The following is a 16,065-nucleotide window of genomic DNA, read 5'->3' as shown; positions in this document are numbered from 1 at the left end:
AAGATTTCACACTCTGGAGACATTGTACCTTCCTCCACATGCCCCGAGGGCTGAGGTCATGGGCTTCCCAGGAGATGAGGGAGTTCCCACGGATACAGGGGGTACAGGGGACTGAGAGGAGAGGGGCCCAGCAAGAGCCCTAAGTCACAGGCTGGTCCTAAAATGTTGGTACTGTTACCTCCACCATCCTCTGTAAGAACATGAGCTCAGAAACTGGTTTTTTTTTTTTAATTAAAAAAAAAAATTTTGGGGCTTCCCTGGTGGTGCAGTGGTTGAGAATCTGCCTGCCAATGCAGGGGACACGGGTTCGAGCCCTGGTCTGGGAAGATCCCACATGCCGCGGAGCAACTGGGCCTGTGAGCCACAACGACTGAGCCTGCGCGTCTGGAGCCTGTGCTCCACAACAAGAGAGGCCGCGATAGTGAGAGGCCCGCGCACTGCGATGAGGAGTGGCCCCTGCTCGCCGCAACTAGAGAAAGCCCTCGCACAGAAACGAAGACCCAACACAGCCAAAAATGAATAAATAAATTTATAAAAAAAAAAAAAAATTTTTTTTAAATTTATTTTTTTGGCTGCATTGGGTCTTCGTTGCTGCATGTGGGCTTTCTCTAGTTGCGGTGAGCGTGGGCTACTCTTTGTTGTGGTGCGCAGGCTTCTCATTGCGGTGGCTCCTCCTGCTGCGGAACACGGGCCCTAAGCGCATGGGCTTCAGTAGTTGCGGCGCGTGGGCTCAGTAGTTGCAGCATGCAGGCTCTAGGGCGTGCAGGCTTCAGTAGTTGTGGCTCGCGGGTTCTAGAGCGCAGGCTCAGTAGTTGTGGCGCACAGGCTTAGTTGCTCTGCGGCATGTGGGATCTTAGTTCCCCGACTAGGGATTGAACCCATGTCCCCTGCATTGGTAGGTGGCTTTACAACCACTGGACCACCAGGGAAGTCCCTATATTTGATAAATGAAGGGAATAAACCCTTCTCGAGACCTCCCAAGGCTCTTCATTGCCCCTACCTTGAAGGCCACAGCTCCTAGAAACTTACAGAGCCTCCCAGACAAGATATTTAAACCACCACCTGGGGCAGCTTCTCGATATTGTCTCCCAACAGGTTCAGGCCACAGAGACAAGCTTCTGCAGGGAGGCCTGGGTTGAGGTTCACTGCAGCTCTAAGAGCCTGTAAGTTTTTGAGGCTGTTTTCCAGAGGAGGAGGCAGGGTGGGGACGGAGGCCTTGGCTGTGGCCATAAGGGCTCCTTGCTGACATGTGAGGTGATGCGTCTTGGAGTCGCTGCCTGTCCCCCAGGTGGTGGGTAGTGAGTAGCCTCAGGGTTTCTCTGTTCTCTCCGCAGGTCCTGCTCTGGTCGCAGTGGGGTCCCAGGCTCCTGAGCCAGGCGCTGAGAAGCACGTGTGAATAAGGCATGTCCGCTGCCTGCAAGAAGCTTCCACCTGGTGACTCTTCAAAAAAAATAGTAAAACAAAACATGCACGTGCAAGACCCCAGCCACAAATTCGCAGTCACGCAGATATACACCAAAACCAGCGCAATAAAAACAGTGCTATCTGAGCCAATAGCTGAAGCCAATATGTAAGTCAGCCTTTGGTAAGTACCATCCGTTATTAGCTGTGTTGGGGGAGCAGGCCTTTGAACCCAAGCTGCAGGGGAAGTGTCCCCCCTCCCCCTGCCTCTCCCTCCCAGGACTCCTCTCCCATAAACAGCCAGGAGACACCACCCCCTTTTCCCCTCATCCTCCACAGCACAAGCTCTTCTTCCTCCGGGGTCTGGGCTCTGGGGGTCTGAAGAGAACATTTCTCATGTTGTACCCTTTTCCTGCTTCCGCTGGAGGATGGGGCTTCCCACCCAAAATAGATGCAGACCCACCCAGCAAGAGGAGGGGCTGACAGCTTGCGGGGGAAGATCAGAACTCTGGATCTTGTAAGTTCAGACGTCCTGTAAACTCTGACCAGAGTATAAACATCCCCCGGGACTGAGGGGAGGATGTGCTGGTGGGCAGGGGGCCCGGCGCCTCCATCAGCCCTGGGGACAGGCTGTTTATTCCACATCCCTCACGGGCCCCCTTGGGCTCCTTCCTGTCTAGGTCTGGGCAAGTAGAGGCAGGCAGGACAGCCCCACATGGGGCCTGAGGCCTTGGACATAAGATTCGACCTCTCAGGGCTGGAAGGGAACTTTTGTTTTTGCTTTTTTAAAATTTATTTTTGGCTGTGTTGGGTCTTCGTTTCTGTGCGAGGGCTTTCTCTAGTTGCGGTGAGCGGGGGCCACTCTTCATCGAGGTGCACGGTCCTCTCACTATCGCAGCCTCTCTTGTTGCGGAGCACAGGCTCCAGACACACAGGCTCAGTAGTTGTGGCTCACGGGCCTAGTTGCTCCGCGGCATGTGGGATCTTCCCAGACCAGGGCTCGAACCCGTGTCCCCTGCATTGGCAGGCAGATTCTCAACCACTGCGCCACCAGAGAAGCCCTGGAAGAGAACTTTTAAAGCTCAACAAGCTCAACTCTCTCTTCTTTTTGCATCTCCCTCACAACTGGTCTTCTGGCCTCTGCTAAAACACCTCGGCTAATGGGAAGCTCAGGGCAGTCCATTCTATTACTGGCACTCTGGCAGCTGGAAAGTTTTAGAAAAATGTTGTTCTAGAATTGTTCAGTGTGACCTGATTGAGCACAGCTAAGAATAATGTGTACAACAAAATAATAGCAGGGCCATTCACTGAGCCCACACTGTGCCAGGTGCTTTATGTGCGTTATCCCATTAAATTCTCCTTCCTCTCAGGAGGACACATAGGCTCAGAAAAGTTAGGCCACTTGCCCAAGGTGACCCAGCAGTTTTGTGGAGGGGCTGGGGTTCAGTTGCTTTAGTTCAAAGTGTGTGCTTTAAATATTAGCCTATACTGGTTTTTCACAATCAAAAAGCAAAAATAGCACACATAACACAAAAACACCATACAACAAACACAGTCACACACAAACCGACCACATTACAATAAAAACAACCCAAACTGGCCAAATCTTAAGTACCCTTTGTATGCCAGGCAAATCATAATTTTTATGATAAAGCCACTTTAACAACCCTAGGAGGAAACTGAGGCTCACTGAAGTTAGGAAAAACGGATGTGGCCACTTTCGAAGGGGCAGAGCATGTGTCCAAGCACCATTTCTGAAGTCTGCAGTCTCCCGCTACACCGTATTACATGATAGGAGGGCACTGTAGCATAACGGAAGAGAAAACTTTTATCATTATTATTATTATGTTCAACATCGAGAGCTTTAAAAAGCGGGATGTGCATCCTCAGAGATGAATGATCTCCCTACACTGGACGTGTCTAGCAAAGATGCTTTAGAAGAGATTCCTACACAAGATATCCCCCAGCGTCAATCTGCAACCCAGAAACACAAACTTGGTGTTTTCGAGGCTGGATGCTGGGTGGAAGGGAGGCCTCAGCCACCCAGCCCCAGAACACAAGCCCACCCCTTGCAGTCCTACTCCGCCTCAACTCGCATTTCCTTGACTGCTCCCCTGGGGGAGGAGGTATTGGCGCCTGGCCTGGGCAGAGGGTCATGTGGATGTGGCGGACCCTCTGCACATCCCAGTGGCCGCCCATTCACCCAGGCCTTGCCCTTTTTGAGAACTGGGAGCTTTCTGGCTGGGTCTGTTCCCACCAACAGCGTTCCCATCCAGGGAGCTTAAAATAGTGCCTCTTGGCTGGGGCTCTGGAGTGAGCAGTGAGGGAGGCATTTGTGCAAATATGGGCCTGGGAGAAGGACTCCTGCCCCAAGAGGGTGGGGGTGGGGTGGGGTGGGCAGTGCGGCAGGAGAGCCAAGACCTCCAGTGGAGGATGCGCCCTCCTGGCCACAGCCCCCCTCCATCTTGCAGTAGAGGCGCCTGCTAGTCTCCTCCTGCCTCCCCAACCTTACTGGGTCCACTTGGGCAAATCTCTACACCGAATCCCAGCCGAGGCTCCAGGGTGGGCCCACTGAGAACAGGGACCTCTACATTCTTCTGCTGGTTCTATCCTTGTCCCCACTTCCTACCTAGGAACACTCCAGAAGCATCCTTTTGAAGGCCCAACTCAAAAGTTATTTTTAATAATCACAGTGACAATTGTAGCTGCCACTAATTGAGGGCTTACTTTTGTCAAGCGCTCTGCTAAGTGCTTTAACATGCATTGTCTTTGGTCCCCACGACCATCCACTGAGAGCTAAGTTACCATTATCTCCACTGTGCAGAAGAAACTAAGGCTCAGAGAAGTCAAGTAACTTTCCCAAGGTCACACAGCTCTGAATTGGCAGAGGCAGGATTAATACTCAGGTCTGTCAACCTCTGGAGTCTGAACTCTTTACCTCCTGAGCTGCACCTCCTCCTCCGGGTCCCCGCTGCTCTGGGCTCCCATGCTCCATCCCAGCATTATCACCCTGTATCACATACATACGGCTGTTTTGATTCCATGCATCAAGTATTTAGTGAATGCCTACTATGTGCCAGGAACATTGCTGGGTGCCATGCCCACACCCTGGGAGCTCTCAGATCCCCTTGGAGGACTCTAGTTTGGGCTTGGGCTCAGTGACCTCCCTGACATGCAGGATCTGGTTTGAAGATGTCAGGGTGAGGTTAAGGCAAGCACAGATCCTCCTTGATGATCAGCTGCCTCCTTCCTGGACATTCCTGCCTCCTTCATGGCTATGATGCTCCTCTCCTTCCCGCCCAGCAGGGAACAGCATGTGCAGGAATCAGACAAACTTACTTTGACTGCTCTGTGACTTTGGGCTCTCTGAGCCTCAGTTTCCCCATCCGTAGATTCGGGATAAAATTAGGACCTCACCACAGGGTGGTTGGAAGGATTTAATAAAACAATGCACATGAAGGACTTAGCACAGTGCCTGGTGGTCAGTAAGTAGAATTATACAGCAGCTATTATTGCTAATTGTTTCTTTCTGAAAATTACGGTGTCCAGGTGCCAGATACTTAGGGCCTAGCATGTGGTAGGTGCTCCAAGTGAAGGGAATCACTGACACAGCAGACAGAAGCCCCCAACCCTCCCCACCTCTGCCCCCTCACTCTTGGCTGGTCGTGCTGTTCCTGATCTGATGTGGAAGGTGTCCCGGACACTGGTCTTCATCAACAGTAGGGTCGCTTGGGCAGCCGGGGGCAGGCAAAGGACTTTTACTTACCTGGTTCCCTCGTTTTCAGCCCAGGGTCCATTCTAGGGAAAACGGGTGGCTGGCACGGAAGTTCTGCCAGGGTTTGCCTGCTCCTTGGGGGTGTCTGGCTTTCTGGTGGCGCCACCTGGTGGTGAGTACAGAACTGCTCCTAGCTGGGCAGCAGCTAACGGACCTGGTGGCTCTGAGCACGACCATTCCCTGACACTCACTCTCCAGCCCAACCACCCCTTCCCTCATTCCCCTGTGTTGACCACCTTCTGCGAGAAAAGACCTAAGGACCCCAACTCTGCTGTGGGGCAGAGACCCCTGAAGCCCAAGTTCCCATGCCTCCCTCAGGCCTGGCTCTGACCTGAGGGGTAGGGTCTCTAAGTGGTTGGCCAGGGTTCACCCTCAGGATATCCTTCAGGGCTGATGACCTCTCAGTGGTTTCTATAAACCAAGGCTGGAAGAATGGGCCTCCTTCCTGGCCTGAGATGGCCCAGGAATGGGAAACCCAGTGATGGTCCCTGGGCCCATCCTTGACTCCCCACTGTACCTGCTTGGGTACACACAGATCCCCCTCCACATTGAGGGGGCTCTGGGACTCCCAGAGGGACTGGCCTGGCTCCTACGTTCCCTCTTAAGCAGCCAAGAGGACTAGCCCAGCCCAGAGCTGTATGTATAAAGTTTGGAGAAAACTAGTAAGAATTAGAAGACTGAAGTGTGCTCAAACCAGCCTTACCCCACCTTGCACCAACATGCTGTGTGAGCTTGGGTAAGGCCTGTCCCTCCCTGGGCCTTGGCCTCCTTGTGGTAGCATGGCGGTGGGGCAGGGAATGAGCTAGGGGATGGGTGAGGACCCCTATAGCTCCCAGACTGGGACCTTGTTAAGGTGCAAATTCCTGGGCCCGCCCCATCAGAACTCTGGGGCCAGGACCCTGGAATCTATGTGAAGTTGGAAGCTGAGGCGGCCAAGTCCTGTCTTTGGGAGACGGAAGCCAGCAGTGTGTGTCGCCAGCAGGTAAGGAGAGTGTGGTGGTTTCAGGGGTCCTGAGAAGCAGAGGAACCCCCTGGCAGCCCAATCCCCATCTTTTAATTTCTCCACCTTTCTGTGGATGCAGGGATGTGTCCCCCCAGCTGCGTGTCTGTTGGACGCCACCGGCAGCGGCAGCAGAGGGACAGCAAGGAGGCGGCACAGGTTACAGCCACGTTGCCCCCATCCTTCGCCCTCTCGTGCTGGCTGTTTCACTTGTTCAAAGGACAGTGGTGGTGCGGCTGGGACAGCCTGGGGTGGGACTGGGGGCCCTTGTTGCTTGAGGAAGTATTTTCAGAGTCCCCCTCCCTCTGGAGTTTCCAGTGGTAGAATAGAGCCCTGTCTAGTATTTGACCAAATATGGTGGTATCTCTCATGAGCTCGAGCCTCCGCCAGCTTCTCAGTTATGCTGTGGAAACCTGCCCCGGACAGATTAATCTTGTGACATTCAGGAGCGCCTTGCACCCTGCGTTCTTCCCCTCGGTGATTCCTGTAAATGGCCAAGAGTGGCCCTGAGTAGGATGGTGCAGTCCTGGATGCCTGTTCACGGTGTCCCTCCCCTGTCCTCTTCACACCCCCTTCCACCCCCTCCTTCGTCTCCCTGGGGGGACTTACTCGCTCACATTCAGCTGGGCTGCTCACTCAAGGGGAGAGATCCAGACCAGCAGGGCTGGTCCATTCAGCCCCTGATTCCAGGATGTGTAGACCCTGGGGTCACCTGAGCTCATGAAATTGTGGCCAGAGCCTGTGAAGCCCAGAAGTCTCTCAGCCATGAGGGTGGACCCGAGGGGGTAGAAAAGAGAGTTGGCTGAGCAATGAGAACCGTGCTTGCTCTGATGCTAATAGAACAGCTAACGTTCCCAATAACAATTATACAATTATTTTATAATGATAACATTCATAATGAACAGCTGTGTTTATTGAGCACATACTACGTGGCACTGTGCCAGTTGTTTAACATGGGTTCTTTCCGTTACTCCTTGTGGCAGCCCCGAGAGGTGGCTACTATGACATCCCCATCCTAGAGATGGAGGCACTGAGACTTAGAAAGATTTCAGGGAGAAATGGGCCAGGCCACTGTCGATTCCTGGGTACGACTCCCATTTTACAGAGAAGGAAACTGAGGCTGAGAGAGAATGGAAGTCACAAGCAGCCACACAGGGGCAGGCCCTTGGAGTGGAGACCTTCTCTACACGAGGGGGAGCATTGCATCCAGAAGGCCAGGACAACCGGCCATGAAGTCCTCATGAACCCGTGACTTGGCCTGCGTGAGAGCACACAGATTCAGAAACATGTTCATAGCAGGCCAGAATTGTGCAGAAAATATGCCAAGAAAAACAGAGTGGGGTGGTGGATAAAGCCCCACATGGGGACCAGATACGAACCCCAGCTCTATCATCTCTCACTCACTGTATAATCCTAGACAAGTCCCTTCTTCACTCCGGCCTCAGTTTCCCCTCCTGTGAACTACCAGTGTACTGGGGGCCACTGAGCTCACCTGAGGCTGGGTGAGGCCGGAGTGCCTGAGGCTGTTTCCCTGGGAGATGGGGCCTGTGTCCCACTCCTGGCTAGCTCTCTCTGAGAACATTTGATCTCCTGACCAACGGACAGCCTGTCCCTCCTCCACCCTTGCCCCCTTGCCATCCCCCAAACTAACGAAGCCGATTGTCTCAGGCAGCCCTGTGGGTGCTGGCTGGGCGGCCGGCCGCAGGCCACAGGCGGAGGTGCCACCCGCCAGAGCCCCATCAGACACACAGGGCATTGTCCCTCAGTCAACAGCCCCTGGGCACCTCGGCCCAGCTCCTGGCCTGCCCCCACACCCCTCACCGCCTGCCACTGCGCCAGGCCCAGCCAGCTGGGGGCCCAAGGCTCCCAGGCGATGACGAGCCCACCCACCCACTCCCCCGGCAGCCCCCTGACGAGCTATAATTGCTTCGCGCCGTCCTGTTGCTGCCATTCTCCTGGCGGAGGCATCTGGGGTTCCAGGCGGGTGGCAGCTGCAGGCCGATCGCCTGGCTCGCAGGATGGACTGGCCACACAACCTGGTACGTGACGATTCCCTATTCCAACCCCATCCCTTTTTAGGGCCTGAGGGTTTCATTACTTCTTCTCTATTGATTAATAGCAGCCTCTGTTTGGCTTGGAATCTGCAGAGGTGAGTTCTCCCTCTGTCCTCCCCCCAGGACAAGAAGGAAACAGAGACGGGTCTCAGAGGCTGCAGCCATGGCCAGCAGCTCGGCTCCTGAGCCGGGCTCAGCCCTGTGACACTGAAGCCCTTTCAGGCCAAAGGCATCTGGGGAGATCTTGGCCATCTCCGTTATCGGGGTTTTTCCAAAGAGTCTCTGGGTGCTGAGATCCAGGCTGTGTGACCCTGGGCAAGTCCTTCTGTTTCTCTGTTTCCCATCTATAAAGGGAGAGCCAGAGTTAAAGAACGCCATGTGAGAAGCTCCGATGAGAAAGCCTATTGTTAGGGAGATATTTTTCTGCAGCAGAATCTAGGACCAAAATGGAAGAATTCAGCCACTTGAATCTGTCATGGATTCTGTGCCAAGAAATGGTTCTGCCGAGAGGGGCTCTGCCGGAGCTTGTTTCTGAGGGTCAAGACCGGCTGGGTAGATCGGCATGGGCCGTGTGGGTGGTAGGGTGAGGGATACAGGGAAGGTGGGAGCCTGGCTAGATTCAACGAGGAGATGAAATTTCCCCTTGAGGGTCTTCCCTTCTGACCAGCCCTGGCCCCCACCCAAGTCCTGGCCCTTCTCTCCCGGCTTCCTGAGGAGTCTGTGTCCTGCTGGGCTCCCAGGTCCTCTCCCGTGTGAGTGAGAGGCTTTCCTGATGCTCCCAGATGTGGATGGCGTCGGGTGAGGGTGGACAAGGGGTCAGGCAGGCAGAGGGTCGGGGTGTGGACGAGGGGAGCAAAGCTGTCATGGAGGCCAACAGGGATCCTGGGCCATGACCTGCCCACCTCCCCAGCTGCATCTCCCAGCCGCTCCTCCCAGCCACTCTCAGCCTTGCTGTTTCCTTTCAGCAAAGCTCTTAACCAACTGAAACTTCGTTTCACACTTTCCTTCCCCCACCCCCGTACAATTTTTAGGCTCCCTCTGCCCACATCTGCCTCTGTCTTATCCTTCAAACCTCACCAGACACGGCCCCTCCCCAGAAAGTCTTTGCAAGACCACCCCACTGCTGCAAGGCTAAGCGGGTGGTCCTGCTCTTCTCTAACCACACGCTGTGTGGTCCCATCCACACACTGCTGCTAGCGAGGCTTAGGTGCACGTTTTCTTGTTCACCGTCTGTTTTCCTTGCCAGACTGTAAGCGACAGATGGGCAGGGATGGTGACAGGCATTCATTCGCTCAGCAAATGTTTACTGAATACCTAAGTGCCCAGTACCGTGCAGACACAGGGGACAAGGCAGTGTGTGGAAACAGATACGATGCTGCCCCTCATGGAGCCTGTGCTAGGTGTGGGCCCAACATATAAAAGAATCACACGTATGCACCGTAAGACTGCAGTCACGCAAGAGGCATCAGGTGTTGAGAGCCCAAGAAGGTCCACAGAGGCCTCCCTAAGGAAGTGGCACTGGAGCCAAGACCTGAGGGGTGAGAGGCAGGACTCTGCAGGGAACAGCCTGTGCAAGGTCCTTGTGCAGAAAGGAGCACGGGGAGAGGAAGGTTTGCGAGAAGGCCCGAGGCTGAAGCACGGGTGTGAGAAGCAGCCAGGAGTGATTTGAGGAAGGAGAACTCAGCAGAGGTCTGGCCTGGGCAGGTGATGTTAATACGTTTGCATTTCAAACACCCATCCTTGGCCAGGGTGTGGAGAATTGATTGGAAGGAGGCAGGGGAGGATGTGGGGTACCAGGTAGAAGGCTGGTTGAGCTGTCCAAGAAGGGGAGGCTGGTGGTACAGATAGTGAAGTGGATGGCTGGGGAGATTTTTCAGAGGTGCAACAGGACTTAGCGATGAGCGTGGTGCATACATGCATCTGTACACATGTGGTGGGCTGGTGGCACCAGGCCAGGGCGTGACAGGTGAGGCTGGCCCCGCTAGAGGCCTTGCCTCTTCCTTCCCCCTTCCTTGGGCCCCAAGTCTTAGCCCAGAGGGAGACCTGGCTCTCCCACCTTTGACCTGTGGCCTTCCTCCCCAGCTATTCCTTCTCACCATCTCCATCTTCCTGGGGCTGGGCCAGCCCAGGAACACCAAAGGCAAGAGGAAGGGGCAAGGGCGGCCTGGGACCCTGGCCCCTGGGCCTCACCAGGTGCCGCTGGACCTGGTGTCCCGGGCAAAGCCATATGCCCGCATGGAGGAATATGAGAGGAACCTGGGGGAGATGGTGGCCCAGCTGAGGAACAGCTCCGAGCCGGCCAGGAGGAAGTGTGAGGTCAATCTGCAGCTGTGGCTGTCCAACAAGAGGAGCCTGTCGCCCTGGGGCTACAGGTAGGCCAGGCTGGGCAGCAGTGGGTAAGCTGTGTGTTGCGGGCTGGAGGGGATGCCTTGCCCACTCTCCCTGTCATTGTAAGAGCTAAGACCTTGGATTTGGAGGCCTGGGTTTGCATCCTGGCTCTGCCTTTTACTGGCTGTGTGGCTTTGGGCAAGTTGCTTAGCCTCTCTGAGCCTCAGATTCCTCAACTATTAGTGGAGGTGATAATAATATCTACGTCATAGGCTTGTTATTAAATGAGATATCCATGCAGGGCACTGCCGTTGTGTTCTCCAAGTCTCCAGTGAAGGGCCTGCAAGGCCTTCCCCAAATGTCACGTCTTCCAGCTCCGAGTGCCTTGTACACACCTCTAGTTACAGCACTTCCAGGCAGTACTGAGTTGGCTGTGTGCATATCTGTCTCTCACGCTAGACTGGGACCATTCCCAGTGCCTGCATCAGAATCATCTAAGGATTCTCATGCCCCATTCAATCAAAATCTCCAGGGATGAGGCCCAGCAAGTGGCATTATCTACATCTCCACATGGTTAGGATACATAGCTGGGCTTGGGAATCAAGACCTGCTGCCCCTAGGGGACAGGAGTGGTGTCTTAACTTGGTTGTAGCTCCCCTTCCCAGCACACCACCTGGGCACACAGAAGGGGCCATGTGTATATGTGGAGAATAAATAATGAAGAAAAGGACTGACCCTGAAGGGTCCTCACCCATGAACCCAGGCCAAAGATTTTTAGCTGCACAACTTATGTCCTGAGACTCTAGAAGAGCATGTTCAATAGAGTTTTCTGTGACAGTGTAAAGTCCAATATGGTAGCCACTAGCCTCATGTGACTACTGAGCACTTGGAATGTGGCTAGTGTGACTGGGGAGCTAATTTTGATTATTTTAAGCTCAAACAGCCACATGTTGCTAGTGGCTCCCATACCTGGAATGTGGCAACTGGAAGGGTCCATAAAGATCCTCCGAAGCTGGGCTTCTACTTTACTGTGCCCATGACTTTCTTGGGGATCTTCTGAGTATGCAGGTTCTGATTCAGGAGGTCTGGGGTAGGGAGAGATTCTGCATTTCTAACAAGCTCCCAGGGGATGTGCTGCAGGTCCACAAGCCCACTGCCTTTCCTCCAGCACGGCACGGTCTTGCTGTGCAATCAAAACCTGGGTTAGGAAAGGCAGGGGCATCGGGGCTGGGCACCACTTTGTCTTTCCCACAACCTTCCTTCTGCCCTGTGCTCTCTCTCCTGCCTTCCCGCAGCATCAACCATGACCCTAGCCGCATTCCTGCAGACCTGCCGGAGGCGCGGTGCCTATGTCTGGGCTGCGTGAACCCCTTCACCATGCAGGAGGACCGCAGCATGGTGAGCGTGCCTGTGTTCAGCCAGGTGCCTGTGCGTCGTCGCCTCTGCCCGCTGCCGCCACGCACCGGGCCCTGCCGCCAGCGCGCAGTCATGGAGACCATCGCCGTGGGCTGCACCTGCATCTTCTGAGACAGCCCTCCCTGCACTCCTGTGCTGAGCAAGGCAATGAAAAGTAAAGGCTGTCTTTTGGAAAGCAAGACTGGGTTTGTTCCTTGTGGCTCTGAAGCCCAAACCGGGTGGGAGGTAGATTTCGATCAATGTGAAGGAGGATTTTTCCATCACCCAGTATTCTCCAGCGCTGAGATGGGTTATTACAAAGATATTGCATTCATGTCTACCATTTAGGACAGTTACTTTCTTTAATTTGGGTTTATAAGCCTATATTTCAGCCACGTTATTGGAGCTTGGTTGGTATAAACCTATCTAGGAATGAACAAGAGTTGATTCTCCCCAGTTAAGTCAAGGGCCATTGCAAAGAGTCCCTTTAGAAGCAGTGAGCTCCCTGTCTCTGGAAGGGTCCAGCTAAGGCTAAGCCTCTCAAGAGTACTTTGGAGCAGTTTCCTCCTTTGGGTAGAGTCGATGATGTACATAGTCTCTTTCAACTCAGATTCTTTGCATGTCACACTTAGATCCAGAGAAGAGCCTCCAGGTTGCCAAAGAGCAGGGGTTTTTAACCGGGGCCAGCGAGCACCTAAATTTTCATGTGGGTACATCTTTCTGGGCTGGAGGCTCCTGGCTTTGAACAAACACTCAAGAGTTGAGAACATTAATGCAGATCATTCTTTCATCCAGCCTTATCCACAAGGGGATCTGGTTAGATGGTTTGCTGTATCAGTGGTTCTCAAACCATAGCTAGCACTGGAATCCCCCAAAGGGCTTGTTTAAATACAGATTGCTGGGCCCCACGCACAGCGGTTCTGAGTCAGTAGGTTTGAGACGGGGGCTGAGACTTCGCCTTTCTAACGCAGTGGTTCCCAGGTGATGCTGACGCTGCTGGAATGGGGACCACGCTTTGAGAACTACTGGCTTATACCAAGACCCTTTGCTGATCAAAAAGGCAGCGTGGACTGACTTGCGCTAAAGCCCCTGCTGGCTCCTGATCCCTGGATGCTAATTCCAACCCCCTCTCCCATTAGCCCCTTGCAATTCAATCCTCCCCTGCCCTCCTAGCTCCTGCAGCAAATCCTAAGTCAGCTGTTCTAGGGGCTAAAAATACCTTCCCTCTCTGAAGACAGCTGAGGGGCTCAGGCTATTTTCTGAGGGTAAGAATAGCTGGCACTTTACAGTTAATTTCAATAAGAGGGCCAACAGCCAGCATAGGAATACTTTGCTTGGCTGCTCTAACTTCAGTGCCTAAAGCGGCTTTAGTTCTGAATGTTTTCAGGGTCTAATTCATGAAAGGGCAGTGGTTAGGTATGTGCCTGTCTGGGCTGGCAAGTAACTTACCTTTTTTGGTATTGTTCTAGAGTGGATACTGGTTAAAATTACCCCAGGAAGCTTCGGCCTGGTTCCAGACACATGGAAAATAGACTTCATGTGCCAGCGCGTGCGGATGCCTTCAGCAGCCGCTTCTCCTCCCTGGGGGGTTGCTCTTCTCTGAAGCCCCTGCAGCCTGCTCTCCAGGCCTTAAGACTTCAGCTGCACACAAGGGACCCATGGCCTCCAAGGCCTTTTTGTGGGGTAAGGGCTTGGGAGCCCCCCGGGTGCCCAGGGCATAGGGATCGGGTGGGGAAGCTCCTCATCTGGGTGGTTCTGGCTGTCCTCCTCCTACCAGAGCATCCGACACACAGAGATGCTCAACAAATGCCAGTTAGTTTTATACGGATGTTGCCTTTTCCTCTTTCTGGGCTTCGGTTTTCTCATCTGTGAAACGAGCAGGCGGGACTTAGGGATCTCCAGTGTCTTTTCTGGTTTTACTATTCTGTGACTTAGGAGCTTGGCCTAGTGAGCTTGGGCTGGCAGCTGGCCCTTCCCAGTTCCGTGGTTTAAAGGCAGCAGCGGGGAGTTCAGGACCTTTGGAGAGGCAGGTCTACACTACCCCAGAACCTCCTTTGCTCTAAGTGGGTTTCATGTTTTCCACTGTCTGGTGAGAACCTCCCACTCCGTGAGAACAGAGGCCTCATTTAACTCCTTCAGCGTTGCATGTCCAACACCGAGCAAGTGCCCGGTGCAAAATAGGGGTGCAGGGCTTGGTGAATGAATGAATGCATGCGTGCACAGAAGCCTCTAGAGGGAGCCCACGCTCTGCCCTTAGCTTCCCCTGTGGCTCCTTCAAAGGTGGGTCAGGAGCAAGGCATTCCTCTCTCCCTCACTATTCCTCACCCACCTCAAACTCTACCCTCCACAGGCCTCCTCCCCACAAAGTGCTGAAATTTTGCTTGGGTCACCTGCTCTAGGGGTGGAGTCTAGGGGTGAAGTGTCAAAAGTCTACTGTGTTGCACCCGGGACTACTGAGGTGGTGTGGTCTCTTTTCCTGTTTTGTTTGGCAGATTATAGGGCTCTCTCTGTCTTTGCAAATGCTCTGTCTTCTCCCAGAGAGCTGTGGGCCCTTGGGGGCTTCTTTCCTGGTCTGAGAAGGCTAGGGTGGCCCTGGGGCCAAGGCTTCCGGCTGGTTCCCATGCTCCCTTCTGCTGCCTTCAGGAATCTCTGGCCTCTCCTTGTAGGCAGAGAGGCGGTGGGATCCAGCTCTCAGGTTTGGGCTTGCGGAAGCAGGCAGCGTAGGCATTTTGGCCTGCTTTTGGTCTGAGCTGTTCGGGCCTGCCTACCCAGAAAAAGGAAGTTTCTGAAGGACCAGCCAGCTCCAGTGCAGTCAGGCTGAGGATCAAGTGTATCTGCCCTGGTTTGCCTCTTCTGCGCACACATCCTTAGGGATGCGAGGGACGGGTGGTTATTAGGGACAAGTCTGGTACTGGCCTTGGTCCTCTGGCCCAATACCAGTGATCATCGGTTACACCATGACAGCCCATAGCACCCTTATTTCAAACACAGGCCATGACATACTGTAAGAGGTCATTACATACTGATTTCATTGGACCTGGGAGGAAGGGGAGGGCACAGCCCCCTCCTGAATCTGGTTGTCAGTGTACCTCTCTCCAACACCCTTTCCACCCCTCTGATCTTAGAGTTTGGAGACCACCTCTACCCCAGGGGTGGGACTTGACTGTTCTAAGCCAATCAATCAGTTTAATCTTATCGCCTGTGTCCCAGGTACTGTTGCAGTAGCTGAATCCTAAGCCAATCAGCATGTGGCATTCACTTGGCCACAGGAACTGGTTCAGTAGGGGCCCAATTTGGCCCAGAGCCCAGACTTTGCTTCAGGGGTCGTGGGAGAAGACCCTCTGGCCCTGGGAGCTATTGGCAGCCGTCTCTGACCATGAGAGAAGTGAAGGCCACGCTGGCATTCCACAGTGCTCGATGCCTGCCCTGTGCCTGGAGTTTTACGATTACCAATAAGACCCTTTTATCGCTTAAGCTAGTTTGAATTTGGTTTTCTACTACTGCAACCAAAAGCATTCTTACTGATGTGTCAGCCTCATATTTCCTATGACCAATGAGTGCACGCTACTTGCACTTCAAAGGCACCATCTCTTTTACTACCATCACTTCCGCATAGTAAAAACAACTTCAGAGGCAGTTTGGCCCTCTGCCTCCTTGAAGGGTATTTTGCCCCATACTGAATTCAGTTAATTTTTAAGGAGACATTCAAGATTTAAGCTCCATTCTATGAACTCATCCAGAGACTTTGGGCAAATTCTTTCCTCACTTTGGACTTTTTATCTCCATCTCTACCAAAAGAGGGAAGTTAGCTGGATGCCCGCTGGGGCTGTTCCTGTTGGGAATTTACAGTGTCAATGTCATTTGGCAGTGTTGTGTCATCCTGGGGATCTGGGCCCTCCCCTGAGCCAGATTTAGCAGGTCTGGATGCAACTTGGGCATCCAACCTCTGAAGAACTCCATCTCAGCACCTTCTTTTCTCCCCATCCTCTTCTGGGATGAATGCTTGGGGGTGAGGCAGGACTGCCCTCTACCAGCTGGGAATTTGTTTTCTTATAAGATAGATCCACGGTATTACTCCTCAACTCTTGCTTAAGGGACAGAATGGTCACTTC

General features: G+C 53.6%; 1 protein-coding gene across 9 annotated transcripts in view; it reads left to right on the top strand.

Annotated features, from left to right (window-relative positions):
* Positions 1-12,149, top strand: part of IL17B (interleukin 17B) — a 59,269-nt gene extending 47,120 nt beyond the window's left edge. For 4 of the 9 annotated variants that reach the window (XM_059917454.1, XM_059917456.1, XM_059917453.1 and 1 more), the window contains 3 exons: positions 1,335-1,585; positions 5,187-10,602; positions 11,854-12,149. In XM_059917454.1, the coding sequence (XP_059773437.1) occupies positions 10,145-10,602; positions 11,854-12,085 (690 nt within the window). In that variant the 5' untranslated portion in view covers positions 1,335-1,585; positions 5,187-10,144 and the 3' untranslated portion in view covers positions 12,086-12,149. Of the gene's footprint in view, positions 1-1,094; positions 1,164-1,334; positions 1,586-1,619; positions 1,919-5,186; positions 10,603-11,853 lie in introns of those variants that run through there. The other 5 variants (XM_059917459.1, XM_059917457.1, XM_059917460.1 and 2 more) reach the window with 5 other exon arrangements.
* Positions 12,150-16,065: the final 3,916 nt, after the last annotated feature.

Source organism: Balaenoptera ricei, chromosome 3 (genome assembly GCF_028023285.1).
Source record: "Balaenoptera ricei isolate mBalRic1 chromosome 3, mBalRic1.hap2, whole genome shotgun sequence".
In the NCBI taxonomy this organism is placed as follows: domain Eukaryota; kingdom Metazoa; phylum Chordata; class Mammalia; order Artiodactyla; family Balaenopteridae; genus Balaenoptera; species Balaenoptera ricei.
This window is presented reverse-complemented; position numbering and strand designations above follow the sequence as displayed.